This window comes from Diabrotica virgifera, chromosome 5, assembly GCF_917563875.1.
Source record: "Diabrotica virgifera virgifera chromosome 5, PGI_DIABVI_V3a".
Classification (NCBI taxonomy): Eukaryota; Metazoa; Arthropoda; class Insecta; order Coleoptera; family Chrysomelidae; genus Diabrotica; species Diabrotica virgifera.
Window position 1 is genome coordinate 19,739,591 of NC_065447.1, and position 17,843 is coordinate 19,757,433.

At 32.4% G+C, this 17,843-nt stretch overlaps 2 protein-coding genes across 3 annotated transcripts in view; one reads left to right on the forward strand and one right to left on the reverse strand.

Moving 5' to 3' along the window:
- The first annotated feature begins 441 nt into the window (after positions 1-441).
- LOC114333799 (uncharacterized) overlaps positions 442-17,843 on the forward strand; it is an 84,089-nt gene continuing 66,687 nt past the window's right edge. The window contains exon 1 of the mRNA XM_050652344.1: positions 442-3,976. Coding sequence (XP_050508301.1) covers positions 970-1,866 — 897 coding nt within the window. The 5' untranslated portion in view covers positions 442-969 and the 3' untranslated portion in view covers positions 1,867-3,976. The remainder of the gene's footprint in view (positions 3,977-17,843) is intronic.
- Positions 16,115-17,843, reverse strand: part of LOC126885658 (gastrula zinc finger protein XlCGF57.1-like) — a 118,233-nt gene continuing 116,504 nt past the window's right edge. The window contains exon 6 of one of the 2 annotated variants that reach the window (XM_050652340.1): positions 16,115-17,708. In XM_050652340.1, the coding sequence (XP_050508297.1) occupies positions 16,456-17,708 (1,253 nt within the window). In that variant the 3' untranslated portion in view covers positions 16,115-16,455. The remainder of the gene's footprint in view (positions 17,709-17,843) is intronic. The other variant, XM_050652336.1, reaches the window with a different exon arrangement.

Sequence of the window (17,843 nt, forward strand, 5' to 3'; positions counted from 1 at the left end):
AACAACAAAAGACTAACAGCTTCAAGTTACCTATGCGATATTGGATTTTTGTAGTTGTAAAAGTTGTAATCAACGATGGGTTGTTAATGTCTGATTAAATGGAAGTTAAAGTTAACACCTCTGAATCAGAACGAAACCATTCGTCGTCTCTTTGCCTCATAAATTGTAAAAGGCAGATATTAAGAATGTTTCCAGAAAGTGGTTCCACGAGAAGTTCAGATGGGATGGTAGATCATCTCTAAACCGAAATGAATCATAAGCTGTTTTTAATGATTAATATGAGTTTAATTTTGATATCGACGTTTGTCTAAGTAAAATAAATATCATTTTATATTAATATAATGTGGTATTCTTCCCGTTATAAATAAGCCCTCTATTCGACAGCTCTACAGTGTTGCCACATCTAATACGACGGGCTGTTCAAATAAAGACGGCCATGGTCACGCACATTTACAGCTTATGTGGTGTTTTATGAATGCGACACGTCAGTAATGTCAGTGTGACGTCACGGTATTTATTTTGTCTTATTCAGATTTATGTTTACTCCAACATCAAATTTATTCAAAATCTTTAAAAAGCATTTTACATCATAGTTAATACTATGAATAAGTATAAATTTCGGTATTCTTGTACGATTTTATTTATAAAACTTCAAGTTCACTTGTCAATTTAAATGTGTGGAAGTGTCCAGAAAAACAAAACAATAATTTATTATTATTTAACCTTGTCTTGTCTTCAATGCAATATCATATTTATATAATGTGCAAGTGAGATGATTTTAATGCATAAAGATTAGTGCAACTTTGGGTAAATCCCACCAGTTGACTTTTATTGTTTTATTTAAGTTTGTAATTGCATAACTGTTAACTACCAGTGAAATCCACAAATATTCCAAGTTACAGAGTGTTATACATCATCTTTAAGTATATTTATTGTTAGTGCAAAGCAAAATAAAGTTATCTGAAGAAAATGACCATACCCCATACCATCAGCTCTCCTGGGACATCCGGCCTAGAGTATACCAAAAAATTTTGCAAACAGATGTTGAAAAACTCAGTGTTTGTGGGAACTTTTCAAGAAAAACTGCGTGTTGAAAAACTCAATGGATATAGAGACGTGGTAAAAGTTAACCCAGGTGAAGATAAATTTATTACAAATTTAAAAAGTGCTAAAAATAAATTAGATAGAGAAATACTTACAGACCCATGGATTGGAATTACTGAAGCTGAAGAAACGCCGTTTACTTATAAATTATGGGTTGTATTACCCACAACCGTTTTAGGAGAATTCTGGTTTAGAGTTAAAACCGTAGAGTTTCTAGGCAAAGAAATAAGACTAAAGTTGGAGATAGTTAGAAGTTACCAAAGGGAATCTACACCAATAAGAAGTGATAATATCAATGAGAGCATGTCTATGATTTTGCAAGAGAAGAAAATTCAGCTTCAAGAGAATTTCCTCTACTTTTTCAAGCACATATTAATATGGGATAACATAAAAGAAACTGTGATTTTTGCTACAATGCTTATAGGTGCAATATTAGCATCACTATGTAGTGCAACAAAGTATCTGTTAGAATATTTATTAAGATTAATTAGAGAAATATCAGGTTTTGTTCGAGCAACAACACCAATCTTGGTGAACTTCATGGGTTTAATCTATAGGTGCGTTTTTAGTTTATATCACTTAATATATAGCCTGTTCAGGCCAAATCCCACGCCTACTCCTGTATATAACAATTATATTACATTTGATCCTCAAACAGGATTTGCTGATCCACGTTCAAGGTATAACCAGTATTTTAATAATAAAGCATTGCCTTATTACCCAACGGCACGTAGAGGGCCTACCATTACACCTTTAGATTAAGTAATAATGATAGTTCAGTTAAGTTCGCGTATTTAATAACAATTATATATCTCATTGCAATTGTTTTCTTTATTTTAAAATCAATTTATATTTGGATGATTCAGAAGTCAAACTGTGTAAGTCAGCTCTGGTACACCTTTCAGGTCTAACTGTTCAAGTGTACCTGGTAGTGAGTAGCCCTAGCCGGCCTTACAGGAGTGACATCTAAAGGTGAGAAACTATCAATGTAATGTAAATTTTATAGGTTTCTATTGATAATCTCGCACCCCACTAGTTTCATCTCTTTTTATTTCACAACATCTGTATCTGTAGAGTAGGGAGTGTGAGTCAAGTCCCACAGCAGTTAGGCCACAATTGACCCATTGTACATCCTCCCAGGGGGTTGTCATCCTTAGTTCATTATCCATCCTGCCATTTCCAGGAAGGTGGACAAATCACCTGGTGACATCTCCCCTATATCGGCAGGTGTAGGCCAAGGCTCGCCAAACGCATACTCTCGTATTGATGATAACTCTGGACATTCACATAGGACATGCTCGATAGTTTCGTCATCTCGTTCACACATCCTGCATAGAGATGTGTCTACTAGCCCCAGTGTGTGGAGGTGTTTTCTTAGTTGACAATGGCCAGTTAAAAAACCAACGGTCAAGCGTAGGTTTTTCCTGGTCATTCTCAAGTACTTTTCTGATGCTGACTTCCCAAGGTTCCTTAGTGTTACCTAGAAGTCTACATCCTGGCCCTTCTTCCCATTTTCTTACGGTTTGCGTGTGGGAGTGACATTTGACAGTTTCCGCGATTGTTGTAGTCGACAAGCCAAAAAGATCACAAGTTCCTAAGAGTCTTAGGCCTGCTGCCCTTCTAGCCAGCTGGTCAGCAATACGGTTGCCTTTATTTCTGTTGTGTCCTTTAACCCACCTCAGGATGATGTTGTTACCATCCGAAGCTTGGGCTAGTGATTCATGACACTCCATTACTAGCCCTGATATGACGCGTGGTCTGTTCAGGGTTAGTAGCGCTTGTCTGCTGTCTGTGCAGATTATTACAGTTTTGCCGGCTATACCTTTCCCGATTATCTCTTTTGCGGCTATGGAGATACCAGCCAGTTCAGTCTGAACTACGCTGGCATTTTTGCCCATGCCCCATTTTATACTAAGGTTCAATGATCTGGAGTATATTCCACATCCTGAGCCTTCTTTCGTTTTGGAGCCATCAGTGTAGATGCAATATGCATTTGCCACGTTTGACTTCCTATGTTGTCTTGTTTCGATTTTGTAGGGTTTGTCGAAGACAAACGTAGGTTTAATTGAGTCGCATCCATGGCCCGCATGCAGATGGGGCAGTGCCTCCAGCTCACCCTGCCGGAAACGACATCTCAATTGTCCCATTCCTACATCAAGGTTTGCACCCGCTGAGCGTAACCTCATCATCGTCATCAGCGCCACCTCTCTGACATATATGTCTAAAGGGGTAATGCCAATGAGCAACTCCATTGCAGCAGTTGGTGTTGTTTTCATGGCACCTGTTATATTTAGGCAAGCCATCCGTTGAATATGGTTTACCAGTCCGAAAATCAATTTATATTTGGATGCTTCAGAAGTCAAACTGTGTAAATCAGCTCTGGTACACCTTTCAGGTCTAACTGTTCAAGTGTACCTGGTAGTGAGTAGCCCTAGCCGGCCTTACAGGAGTGACATCTAAAGGTGAGAAACTATCAATGTAATGTAAATTTTATAGGTTTCTATTGATAATCTCGCACCCCACTAGTTTCATCTCTTTTTATTTCAAATATTATGTTTTCTGTCTTTTGAATTATTTTGCCTGTTCTTAGTGCACTTATCATTGTATTGTATTTGATTCGACATGTTTGGTGAGTTTAACTACAAGATGTATTTAAATATATTGCATGTATTTAAATTTACATAATATGAAGGGTGCAGGGGAAGAACGCAGAATATGAATCCTACATTCATATGTGTTTTCTGTGCTAATGTATGGGGTGGAGGCCTGGACCTTAAAGAAAGAAATAAGCAATCGACTAGAAGCATTCGAGATGTGGACCTACCGAAGAATATTAAAAATAAGTTGGGTAGATAGAATAACAAATGTTGAGGTCTTCAGAAAGATGAAAAAGGATAAGGAAATTACGAATACGATTAAGATAAGAAAGTTACATTATCTCAGCCACGTTATGAGAGCTGATAAATATGTGTTGCTACAAACTATAATGCAGGGAAAACGAAGTATTGGAAGAAGACGCATCTCCTGGCTCAACAATTTGAGAAAGTGGTATAATTGCAGTTCCGTCAACTTCTTCAGAGCTGCAATCTCAAAAGTGAAAATAGCTGTGATGATTATTATTATTACCTCCTTAAAGGAGACGGTACCTAAAGAAGAACAGGAATAGTCCATTGGATTTATCTCGAGAACACTGAAAATTAAGATTTATCAACTTATTATAAAGTCAATATAATATAATATACAGTTGAAGTATGTAATTATTATTTTATGATTATTCTTTAAATTTGACTGATTATTTTTCTTTAAATTTGACTTTATAATACGTTATTAAATCTTAACTTTTAACTTGACTGAAAAAAATCCAAAAGGAATATTGTCATTCTTTCCCTGTACCCTTCATATGTATATAAATATTCACATGAAAAATATTGAAAAAAATGTAAGGATAAATTTGTAATAATGCAATTTGATATTTATTTTTGGCAATTAGGTATAATTAGGGCTTACAATACCGAACTAAAATCTGAATACCGGTATTTGATATTTGAAATATCGGGATACCGGTATTCTAATGTCTAGTCTAATTTCTAAAAAATACTTAGGTTTGTTAACTGCTCAGACTTTGAAAATACTCTTTCGGAAGGTACTGATGTGATAGGTATTGACACATAATATTTTACATATAGCCAAATAATAAAGCTCAGGGAAAGTGGATTTGTATTTTTTCCAAAATTCCATCGGGTTAATTTTTCTTGCAAAATGTGCGCCATTGGGTAGTAGACGTAAAACATAAACAATCGCTTTATATTGCTGACACCGCCGCTTCTCGATGGTGCCATACTTAGCTCGGATATGTAATAAATGAGGCCATGAGAGCCAAAGTGGCCTAACTGATTTTAACATTACTTTACATAATCAAAGAAAATGATCAGAGGCTAACAATGTCCGATTGTTTTAGTAGTTTTATGTTGACAGTAACTAAAACAATCGGACATTGATAGCTTCTGATAATTTTCTTTGATTATCAGTGGCGGCTGGTCTGTAAGTGAAGGGGGAGGTCATATCCGGTGGTTCAAGATTTTTTTGGAAAAACAAGACCTACAAATCCCATTTTAAATACTTTCTTATTCCATCATCTGTATTGGTTTCTTATAACTTATTTTGCAATATGTTGTTTAAATTTAAGCGGATTTTTATTTAACAAGTAAATATGAAATAAGTAAAAGGAACAAGTCTTCATTACTAATTGTCAAATAAATCAGATAAATAGTATGATATAGTATGTAATTATAACAGCCAGAATATCAACAAACTACTTAAACTCAAAACCTAAAATAAATAAAAACTTACATTTTTATGCGGATTTAAAAAGTAAATCGATTCTTCTGGCCTTAGATTTTGCGAAATGATCGATCACTTGCTCGTTGAAATTTGTGATCGCTCGAATTAAAGATTTCTCCATAGTTAACATAGCTAAAGCACACAACCTGTCCTCTCCCATAGTATTTCTTAAAAACGTCTTGATGCGTTTTAACGTAGAAAAGCAACGTTCACTTTCCACTTACTCCCTGCGTAGATAGTCACAGTCACGAAAACGATACCTACGGTCTAGGTCAATGACCACGATTTAGTACCAACTTGCATAAATGCGTATTTTCGTGAACGTTCGGAATCCCAATGCTGTATTCTCACAGTGAGGTCAAATAAATTTCTTGACCATCGTGAATGTTCGTATTTAGCTGTTTAAGAGTAATATTGCGGTGTAGTTTCAGTCAAAGATAAATTTGGCTTTTCGGTATCGTCAAACAGCTCGTATTTCATGTTTATTTATCGGTAATCTTCTGGCGGCATCTTAATACAATACAATAAAAGTAAAATTTAACTTTGAACGATACTATCGTATTCGGAACATTTTTAATACAGAAAATTTTCTTTTTTTAAGGAAATAATTACATTATAATCGTTTGATTGTACAATTATTACAGGGAGGTCATTGACCAATTGACCTAAAGGGATAACCGCCACTGTTGATTATGTAAAGTAATGTTAAAATCAGTTAGACACTCTGGCTCTCATGGCCTCAAATATGCCTGATAAAGATTTAATACAACGAAATTGTTTATCTTCAAAAAAAAATTATTGTAATTGATTAATATTATTTTAAATTAGATTTATATTGTGCTTAAATTCAATTTTTATCAACTAATGTAATACCAAAATACCGGTATTTTTAGATAAATACCGGTTTTTAATACCGGACAAAAATTGTCCGGTATTCTGGTATTCGGGATCCCGGTATTGTAAGCCCTACGTATAATATAATACCCAAGCATTGGATGTATCACATTAAAATAAGATACAAAATTAGATAAACAGCATCCTAATTTATTAAATTCATTATCTATTTTTTTGAGAAAAATATAATAGCTATTTTTATAGAGGTGTTTCAGTGTTTTAGGTAATAATTTTACAAAATAAACGAATTTACATTAAACATATCAAATAACTTCATCAAGAGACATTACTTTTAAACATGAAATTTTATAATGTGAACATAGACATGGGCATTTCTATTAATGACTAATCCAATCAATGAATGAAATAAATTTCCAAATAGATTGATTATATTGAAGTTGCACAGGTACTTAACCCATTAACGCCCATTTTTTTGTTTCACATTACAAAGTTATATTATTTCAAGTTACAAAGTTCCCTGAAACTGTTTTACATATATAGGTATGTAAATTTTTTAATTTTAACCCGTTCTATAAATAGATCACTGGGCGTTAATGTTATAATTGCAAGTATGTATGAATGTGTTAAAAAATGGTTATGGAAATAATATTTTGTCGCTGTCAGTCAACATACTTTTCTCAACTGTAATTTAACAATATTATTTGTCAATGTCTGATGAAGAAATTTTCTAGTGAAATACCCCATTTTTAGTGATTTTTTTCTCCTTGTATGACAGCTTTATCCTTATAGCTCAAGTGTAAAATAAGATGGAGGATAAGCAGTACACTTTACTTACTCTCTTTTAAAAGTGAAGTACCAGATCTAGTATTTTAACTTGGTCTCTGCTCTCATCAATTTTTGTAAATGACTGATTTCTGTATGAAACATTGTAGTATAATTGTGTTTTATTTGAGATTCTGAACGTTAACACTGCAGTAATTATAAGATGCAGAGGCTGTTAGAATATCGTAGTAGATATTAAGTTTTTGTTTGGTGTTGTTGCATTTATAATAAAAATATAGAAACTTGTGGTATATGGTAAATATTTAGTTTTTTTTATTGTTTTATTTGTGGGAATTGATGACATTATTAAACACTTTCAACAAAGACCAAGACTTAAAGTAGCTTAAAGAAACATTAGGAATTGATTGTCAGATTTGGGTTTAATTTAAACCAATTCAAGATTGGACCACATTCCCAGAAGTGCGAAATATGAGATATAACCCAAGAGCAGTCACGCCGTTAGAAAAAATCTAACATTTTATCCTTTTCCGTGATAACCTTGATGCTTTAAAACTGGTAGAAACAGATATTTTTAACATAACAAGTAAATAAAATTATTATAAAATAAAAATTTGTTTTAAATTTGTATTATTAAATAAAATCTAACGTGTGTCTGCTTATGTGACAGAAGAGAATGCGACTGTTCCCGGGTTAAGGCTCATAATGCAGGGTAAAATTAAGGGTAAAAGATCCATACGTAGAAGAAGAATTTCCTGGCTGAGAAACTTAAGAGAGTGGTATAGTTGCAGTAGATCTCAGAGATCTTTTCAGAGCAGCCGCCAATAAGGTACGGATAGCTGTGATGATAGCCAACCTCCGATAGGAGAAGGAACTGCAAGAAGAATTCAAGATTATTTTTTCCTTAACTATGATCGAGACATTTTCTGTTGCAGATTTCAAAGGGGTTCTTTGCTTTTTTTATTATCAATAATTTGGTTTCTATATCAGTAAGAAAATTGTTTCTACATATTTTTAAATGGTCTATGCCTATACCATTGACTATTGACTGTGTGGTAAATTCTAAAAATCTACTCATCAAAGTCATAGTTTGGAAGAGGTGTCTTAGTCTCAGTTGAAATGTTTTTCAGAATAGGTAGTTATTAAAGTCGATTCGCTAATCTGAGACACAACTGTCTAGTGACGTTTTTTCTTAGGAAGTTAGGTTGCTAGACGAGACTGGAAATTACTACACAACCAAGCATACCTGCTCATAGCAAAATTATTAATAGTAAACAGACATAAATAACATAAACCTTACGCCAATCAATAATTAGATATTTATTTACACCACTATAATGTATTGATAACAAATGAGAAAATTATTTATTGTACAAAATAAAAATATTTTGTAGAAATAATTTCCACAAAATTTTTTGAGTTTAGTATACACTCACACTATTTCCAAAAATTCTTTCTTTTTTTAATGAAAGATTCAGTTAATTTGAGCAGTTAATAGTGTGAGGTAGGAATTTTTGTGTTGTATGTTTCGTATTACTAATGTGTCAAAATGAATCTCGGCTAAGCGAATTCAGTATACCTACTAAAGTTATACAGGGTGAGTGGAGAGGAACGCACCAAACTTTAAGTCTGTATAATATACGTAATAATAATTAAAAATAACTCATATGTTATTCGATTTTCATTTTGTTTCCGAGATACGGGGTAAGTTTTTTTTACAAACTAAGGATTTTTTTATTAAACTAAAAGGGAAGTTCCCTAGGTTGGCTGTATACCATATAGTTAAAAAACTCTAACAAGAAGTAAAACCACTTCTATGTAAATTGGTATATTTATTAAAACTTAAAAAATCCCAATGGATTGAATAAAATATGTCCAATTCAGAACGTTTTCAGACCTATCGGTCCATCATCAGTGAATGTGCATACTTGCTAAATAGCCCCAGAACCAAACAATGGTTGAATTTAAAATTCAATTTACATTATTTAAAAATAATATTAAACAGGCTAAACGCCGATGTTAAAGGATATAGCCTATGGGAACATGGTGAAACCCTACCAAAACCTCAATCAACCATCTTAGGCCAACTTTGACTATAAAGTAACTCACTCACTTTATAGTCAAAGTTGGCCTAAGATGGTTGATTGAGGTTTTGGTAGGGTTTCACCATGTTCCCATAGGCTATATCCTTTAACATCGGCGTTTAGCCTGTTTAATGTTATTTTTAAATAATGTAATGTTGAATTTTAAATTCAACCATTGTTTGGTTCTGGGGCTATTTAGCAAGTATGCACATTCACTGATGATGGACCGATAGGTCTGAAAACGTTCTGAATTGGACATTATTTTATTCAATCCATTGGGATTTTTTAAGTTTTAATAAATATACCAATTTACATAGAAGTGGTTTTACTTCTTGTTAGAGATTTTTTTATTGTTCTAAAACCGCTTGAGGTGTGCAAATTAAATTTGGCGGGTTTTAAGACGTAATTATTGCACATTTTTTGACATACAATTAAAAATTTTATATTCACCATTGGCGCAAGTACGGGTATAATAGTCTGAAATTTTTTAAAGATAAAAATGGTACGCCACTGAAATATTTCAAATTAAAATTATTTCTTGAATGGCTCGTTCAATTTGTGACAAAAAATCTATCTTCCCTTTTTTCATGCAAAAAATAAAACATCTTAATGCTTACAAAGTTTTCGACGAAGTTTCTATATGAATGTTCAGAAATTTATTTCGAATACTTTGTAAGCGCTAAGATATTATATTTTATTTTTTGCATGAAAACGAAGCGTCGTATGAACAAACGGGAAGATATATTATTTGTCAGAAATTGAACAGGGAATTCAAAAATAATTTTTAATTTGAAATATCTCAGTGGCGTACTATTTTTTTTCTTTAAAACATTGCAGACAATTACTTGTACGCGCGCCAATGGTGAATATGAAATTCTTAATTATTGTGTGTCAAAAAATGCGCAATAACTATGTCTTAAAACTCACCAAATTTAATTTGCACACCTCAACCGGTTTTACAGCAATAAATAAATCGTCTGTAAGAAAAATTTTAACACCCCGTATCTCGGAAACAAATGAAAATCGAATAACAACATATGAGTTATAACATCGATTTTTAATTATTATTACGCATAATATACAGTCTTAAAGTTTGGCGCGTTCCTCCCCACTCACCCTGTATTTTGGGTTTTAGTTTTTAGTGTTAATAAAACCAAATATGGGTCTTCCAAAGTGATTATGTTTGTGATTTTATTTAGCTTGATTCTATAATTGTCTGTGTATTTTACCATATTATATAATTATTTTATCGATTTGTATTCTTAAATAAACATTTAATAACAGATTTATTTTTATCGTTTTCTTACAATTGTGCACCCAAAGAAATGCGTTTTAGTATTTTTCCCTTCTCTGACTGAAAGGAAGAGAGTCAGGTATCACTGCTTCCAATAAAATGATGTACAAAATTGATACGAAGTCTATGTATTGTGTATAATTAGGCTCTAATGCAGCGATACTCAACCTTTTTCTTTCCTGGGCCACATAGTAGCTATTGCCACAGCTGGCGGGCCGCAATCAAGATGAAGCAGTATACAGGGTGTTTCATTGGGAAACGGAAATACTTGAATGGTGAATAGAGGTAAATAAGGCGGTTCTAGACATACATTTGGTACACATATGTCACATTTAGAACCCAAACCACCCAACTACTAATCACAAGAAAAATCCAGATCCGGATTAAACAAAATTATAAATCCATTGTGACCTTGAAACAACATCCTGTATATTGAAATTTTCAAAACCCGTTTGCACATTTGCAAATATTTTTAATGGAGCTTCCATGTTTTGCGTAGACAATTCAATGACTTTAATTTTGAAATTATGTCGAAATTTTTAAGAACTCGAACTTTCAAAACAAAAATTTCGATACAATTTCAAAATTGATGTCATTAAATTGTCTGCGCAAAAATTGAAGCGAGCAATTAAACTTAGTTTTTGTGCTCTGTTCAAATGTGCAGACGAATTTTAAAAATTTCTATATACAGTGTGTTTCAAGGTTTCTTGTGATTACTAAATGGGTCGTTGCAATGTGTAAATAAGTATTGATTATTTTTAAAATGAGTATTTGTTCATTAACTTTAATAATTTATTATTAGTTAATAATACCTTAATTTTTAATTGGAGTTTTTAAAAATTTCAATATAATTTAAAATTAAAGTCATTAAAGTGTCTGTCTCACTCCCAAACACACCTCAAACACATCGGCACACTATCAAATAATTTGGAAAAACACGTGAAAGACAAATAATTTGATCACAGGGCCCTTTAGTTAGCCTTCGGGCCGCATAAAAAACGCTAGAGGGCCGCATGCGGCCCGCGGGCCGCAGGTTGAGTATCACTGCTCTAATGTGTTAAAAACTTTAAAGTAGGTTTCAAAAAGTTCTGCCCGAAATTTTTTTTAATTTTTTGGCGAGAAATTCAAATTTTAGGACGATTTTAAAATTTTAAACAAATATAAAAAAATAACTAAGACATTCGTTCTTACGAAAAAAATTTATAACATGTATTTTTGCATAATGTTTCAACCCTGAATTTTTTCAGATTTTTAAAATTGGTGAAACGTACTTTTAAAAATAAAAAACCGCATTTGTTTGCTTTTTTTTCGCTTTTTGATACAATTTTATACAGTGTGTTTAAAAAAGGTAACACCGTCACTAGGATAGGTAAAAAACTGAAAAATAATTGGGGTTTGCCTAATAAAAAATTTTTGTAATGTCATCCATTTTCAAGATACAGGGCGTTAAAGAACACAAAATTTTACACATTTTTTACGATTTTGCCGAAACTACTGGCAACATTGTAATAAAATTTGGCAGGTTTTAAGAGGTAGTTGTTGTTCATTTTTTGACATACAATTAAAAATTTTATATTCATCATTGGCGCGCATACGGGTAATGATCTGAACTTTTTAAAGAAAAAAAGATAGTAAGCCACTGACATATTTCAAATTAATAATAATTTTTGAATTCCTCGTCCAATTTTGGACAAAAAATCTTTCCACCTTTTTTTTCATACGACGCGCCGTTTTCATGCAAACAATAAAATAGCTTACCGCTTCCAAAGTATTGGAATTACATAAGTTTTTCTATGGATGTAGTAACTTACATAGAAATTCGAATACTTTGTAAGAATTAAAATATTTTATTTCTTGCATAAAAATGGCGCGTCGTATGAAAAAATGGGAAGATAGATTTTTTGTCACAAATTGAACTTAGTCCTGTCGCCAGGGGGGGTACAACGGCCTCGTTAATTCAGATGGACTTACCCAAGTTTTTTTTATGTATTTTGACCCGTAGAACCCGAATTTTTTGGGTAACAGTTGATCCGGATGTCGATAAGATTGTTATAGACCAAGAACTTGAGGAATCAAATAACAGCGATTTTTGGCAAAACAAAACAATATTTTGTATTTTTTGGGTCATTTTAAGCAAAAAATATTTCTACAAGTTTTTTAGTAGGATGCACAGTTTTCGAGATAAACGCGGTTGAACTTTCAAAAAATCGAAAAACTGCAATTTTTAAACCCGAATAACTTTTGATTAAAAAATAAAATAGCAATTCTGCTTAGCGCCTTTGAAAGTTCAAGTCAAATTATGTCGGTTTTGATTATTTGCATTGCTAAAAATTTATTGTGTTATTGTTAAACAAAGCTACAAACAACTAGTGCGTGAGTGATGTTTCTATGATTTCTCATTTAAAATCGAACGAGTAGGTAGAATAGGTACTAGTGCAATCAAGACTATTTCTACGTTACATGCGTTAAAACGCATGTAAAAGCACGGGAAACCCTACGTGTTTATAGCTTTGTTAAACAATAAAAAAATAAATTTTTACCAACGCAAATAATCAAAACCGATATAATTTGACTTAAACTTTCAAATGCGGTAAGCAGACTTGCTATTTTATTTTTTAATCAAAAGTTATTCGGGTTCAAAAATTGCAATTTTTCGATTTTTTTAAAGTTCAACCGCGTTTATCTCGAAAACTGTGCATCCTACGAAAAAACTTGTAGAAATATTTTTTACTTAAAATGGCCCAAAAAATACAAAATATTGTTTTGTTTTGCCAAAAATCGCTGTTATTTGATTCCTCAAGTTCTTGGTCTATAACAATCTTATCGACATCCGGATCAACTGTTACCCAAAAAATTCGTGTTCTACGGGTCAAAATACATAAAAAAAACTTGAGTAAGTCCATCTGAATTAACGAGGCCGTTGTACCCCCCCTGGCGACAGGACTAACTAGGAATTCAAAAATGATTGTTAATTTGAAATATGTCAGTGGCGTACTATCTTTTTTTCTTTAAAAATTCAGACCATTACACGTATGCGCGCCAATGATGAATATAAAATTCTTAATTGTGTGTGAAAAAATTAACAATAACTATGTAAAAATGTGTAAAATTTTGTTTTCTTCAACGCCCTGTATCTTGAAAATGACATTACAAAAAATGACATTACAAAAAGATTTTATTAAGCAAACCCCAATTATTTTTTAGTTTTTTACCTGTACTAGTGACTGTGTGACCTTTTTTAAACACCCTGTATAAAATTGTATTAAAAAGTGAAAAAATGCGGTTTTTTATTTTTAAAAGTACGTTTCACCAATTTAAAAAATCTGAAAAAATTTAGGGTGAAACATTATGCAAAAATAAACGTTATAATTTTTTTTCGTGAGAACGAATGTCTTAGTTATTTTTTAATATTCATTTAAAATTTTAGAATCGTCCTAAAATTTGAATTTCCCGCCAAAAAATAAAAAAAAAAATTTCAAACAGAACTATTTGAAACAACTTTTTTATTTAAAGTTTTTCGCTAGCCTCGATGCGGCTGAGATAAAAAATAAAAACATAAAAAGCCTAATTAGGCTCTAGGTGGGTCACGTGACCACCTATGGGGCTAAAAATTTCAGAAAGTGAGTTTCACTATATGTGCTAAACGTTGACCTATATGCAATTCGAATCGAGTTGGGGGCATTTTTCATCATCTTACCCGGCTAGGCCCTTTTAACACCTCCACTATGTTCATCTCTTTTTATCTCACAACTTAATATATTTTCCATCTTTTGCGTTATATTGCCGGTTATTAGTGCGCTCATCACTGTATACAAACCTAAGGAAACTTACAGTTTTCAAGAATATTTGTTTGGGTACTTCATTCATTTTTTGTTATTTTATAACGATTGGATGGAAAAGAAGTCACAAAGGCTATAAACAGGAAGGATAAGGACGATATTATTCTTAGATGGAACAAGGAATGACTTAAGATGGAAAGGTTCAATCGCATACAATAATTGTGATACGATGGCCGTGTTGCTAAGAGTCGGGAGAGATGTGGGCGTGATTCGTTGGGTTAGGCTCATGTTGCAATAAAATATGGAAAATAAATAGGGCTACTGGACCAATAATAGACAAAAGATGGATAGATAATAATTAACTAACGGTTTGACACTTGGACTCAAAGAAAACGAGAATACTGAATAATGTATAACTAAAAGGTGGGCGCCATTAAATTTTGACCAATTAAATTTACAAAGGAACAATTAACGAAAGAAACATAACAGGACACCGAAAAAATTAGCAACCCTGTTACGACAAACATAATAGTCTTGAGCTGTAAGGAGTAGAATTATATAATCAAACAAGTCATTACCAAATTTTAAATAAAATAGTTTTTATTTAAATTGCTCAACAATCAAACAAATATATACAGAAAAAAATGAACTTATATCATGCTTATATCGATAAAAGGTTGACTTACAATTACAACAGTAAAAAACATTTATTTTATAGATAATCAACAAACTATATGACACAAAAATAAACTATAATATCGTTAAAGAAATCATCAAAAATAAGTATCTTAATTATTTAATATTTACTAAAAAGGGTAGTTCCCTAGGTTGGCTGTATACCATATAGTTAAAAAACTCTAACATGAAGTAAAACCACTTCTATGTAATTGGTATATTTATTAAAATTTTAAAAATCTCAATGGATTGAATAAAATGTGTCCAATTCAGAACGTTTTTGGACCTATCAGTCCATCATCAGTGAATTCGAATGCTTGCTAAATAGCCCCAGAACCAAACAATGGTTGAAATTCAATCTACATTATATTGTAGTAATATTGAACAGGCTAAACGCGATGTTAAGAGATATAACCTGCGGGAACATGGTGAGAGTAGAGTCCTTCCTGGTAGAGTTTCACCATGTTCCCGGAGGTTATATCTTTTAACATCGGCGTTTAGCCTGTTCAATATTACTACAACATAATGTAGATTGAATTATAATTTCAACCATTGTTTGGTTCTGGGGCTATTTAGCAAGTATTCGAATTCACTGATGATGGACGGATAGGTCCGAAAACGTTCTGAATTGGACACATTTTATTCAATCCATTGGGATTTTTAAAATTTTAATAAATATACCAATTACACAGATGTGGTTTTTACTTCATGTTAGAATTTTTTATTTAATATTTGGTAAACACAACAAAGGAACGTCAATAAACAACAGAATAGATGACTACAATTTCTAACAACTAAATAGAAAAACTGAATAATTGCATAAATCTTCTGCATTTTTGGAAAGCAGAACATCTGGAACAGTTTTTTACTGTAAACATTTCTAACAACTAAATAGAAAAACTGAATAATTGCATAAATCTTCTGCATTTTTGGAAAGCAGAACATCTGGAACAGTTTTTTACTGTAAACTCTAAACAATTCTTCAACATGCTTTCACTTCCTGATGACTTTTTGAAAAGAGATCAGGTTCAATGGAAAGATGATGATAGTTTCAAGGCAGCCAAAAATATAGTGAAGAATTTGTGACGACGAATGATAGGGCAGAAAGGGAGTTGCACTAATTGAAGACCTCTAACAGGAACAGCTAGAATACCTCGTGCAAGTAGTTACGGAGCATCGAAAAATGTTTCCGGCCTCTATAAAAAGAGAAATCTTGAAAACAAAACAACATAAGAAGTAATAACTTTGGTGAACTTCTCCAATAACTGTTAAAGATCATATAAATTATTTATTTTTAATAATACATAAATTATTAAAATTATTTTATATATCCCATTATTTTATAATGACAATATATTAACTTGAATAATAAATATACGAAATTTCCGATATTCTCGATATTTCCGAATATTCACCGCTTTTCATAAAATTTCGCACGTTTGATGTATAATGGAACACTTTTGGTTGGGAGGTGAGAGGTTGCAAAATTTAAATTTTCTCACATATTTTAAGGGCCGTCCTAATGAGCAGTGAACGAGTTAATTTAGTGTGTGCGGTTCAAATGTGTTTTCAATGCACCTTTCTGAGAAAACCGCTTAAAACAAATTCCACACTTGTAAGGTTTTTCTCCTGTATGTGTTCTCACATGTCTTTTCAAACCCGATGTGCCGGTAAATCTCTTCAAACAAATTTCACACTTGTGAGGTTTTTCTCCAGTGTGCACTTTCGTATGGGATGTCAAATAACTGTTCTGACTAAATTGCTTAAAACAAATTCCACACTTGTAAGGTTTTTCTCCTGTATGTGTTATCAAATGTCTTTTTAAAGCACTTGGATCACTAAACTGCTTAAAACAAATTTCACACTTGTGAGGTTTTCCCCCAGTGTGCTCTTGCAAATGTGTTTTCAAAGAATATTTATAACTAAATTGCTTAAAACAAATCTCACACTTGTAAGGTTTTTCACCAGTGTGTACTCTCAAATGTTTATTCAAAGGACCTGCTTTACTAAACTGCTTAAAACAAATTTCACACTTGTGAGGTTTTTCTCCAGTGTGCTCTTGCAAATGTGTTTTCAAGGAATATTTATAACTAAATTGCCTAAAACAAATCTCACACTTGTAAGGTTTTTCTCCTGTATGTGTTCTCACATGTCTTTTCAAATCACATGTCTCGGCAAATCTCTTCAAACAAATTTCACACTTGTGAGGTTTTTCCCCAGTGTGCACTCTCGTATGGGATGTCAACTGACTGTTTTGACTAAACTGCTTAAAACAAATTTCACACTTGTACGGTTTTTCTCTAATGTGAACTTTTGCATGTGCATTCAAATAAGTTTTATATACAAACTGCTTAAAACAAATCTCGCACTTGTAAGGTGTTTCTCTAGTGTGCACTCTCACATGTCTTTTCCAATTACCTGCTGACTTAAACTGCTTAAAACAAGTTTCACACTTGTACGGGTTTTCTCTAATGTGAACTTTTGCATGTGCATTCAAATTAGTTTTATATACAAACTGCTTAAAACAAATCTCGCACTTGTAAGGTGTTTCTCTAGTGTGCACTCTCAAATGTCTTTTCCAACTACCTGCTGAACTAAATTGCTTAAAACAAATTTCACACTTGTGAGCTTTTTGTCTTGTGTGAACTATCATGTGTTTTATTAATGAACTTCTGTGGGAAAGTTGCTTTAAACAAAGTTTACAATTTGTTTTTCCTTCTATAGGTTGTTCTTTATCACATGAATGTCCAAGTACTGTTTTCTTAGTTTCCGATGTGTCTTCCTCTCCAAGAAAGCCTAAAAAAAACTAGAATATATTTTTTTCTACTCTCATACGTTAATATATCAATTATGATTTCACTACATGTATCATATTGAGCTTGATTATGATTCAGATTTTTAACTAATAAAATCGCGAGATGATAGGTTCTG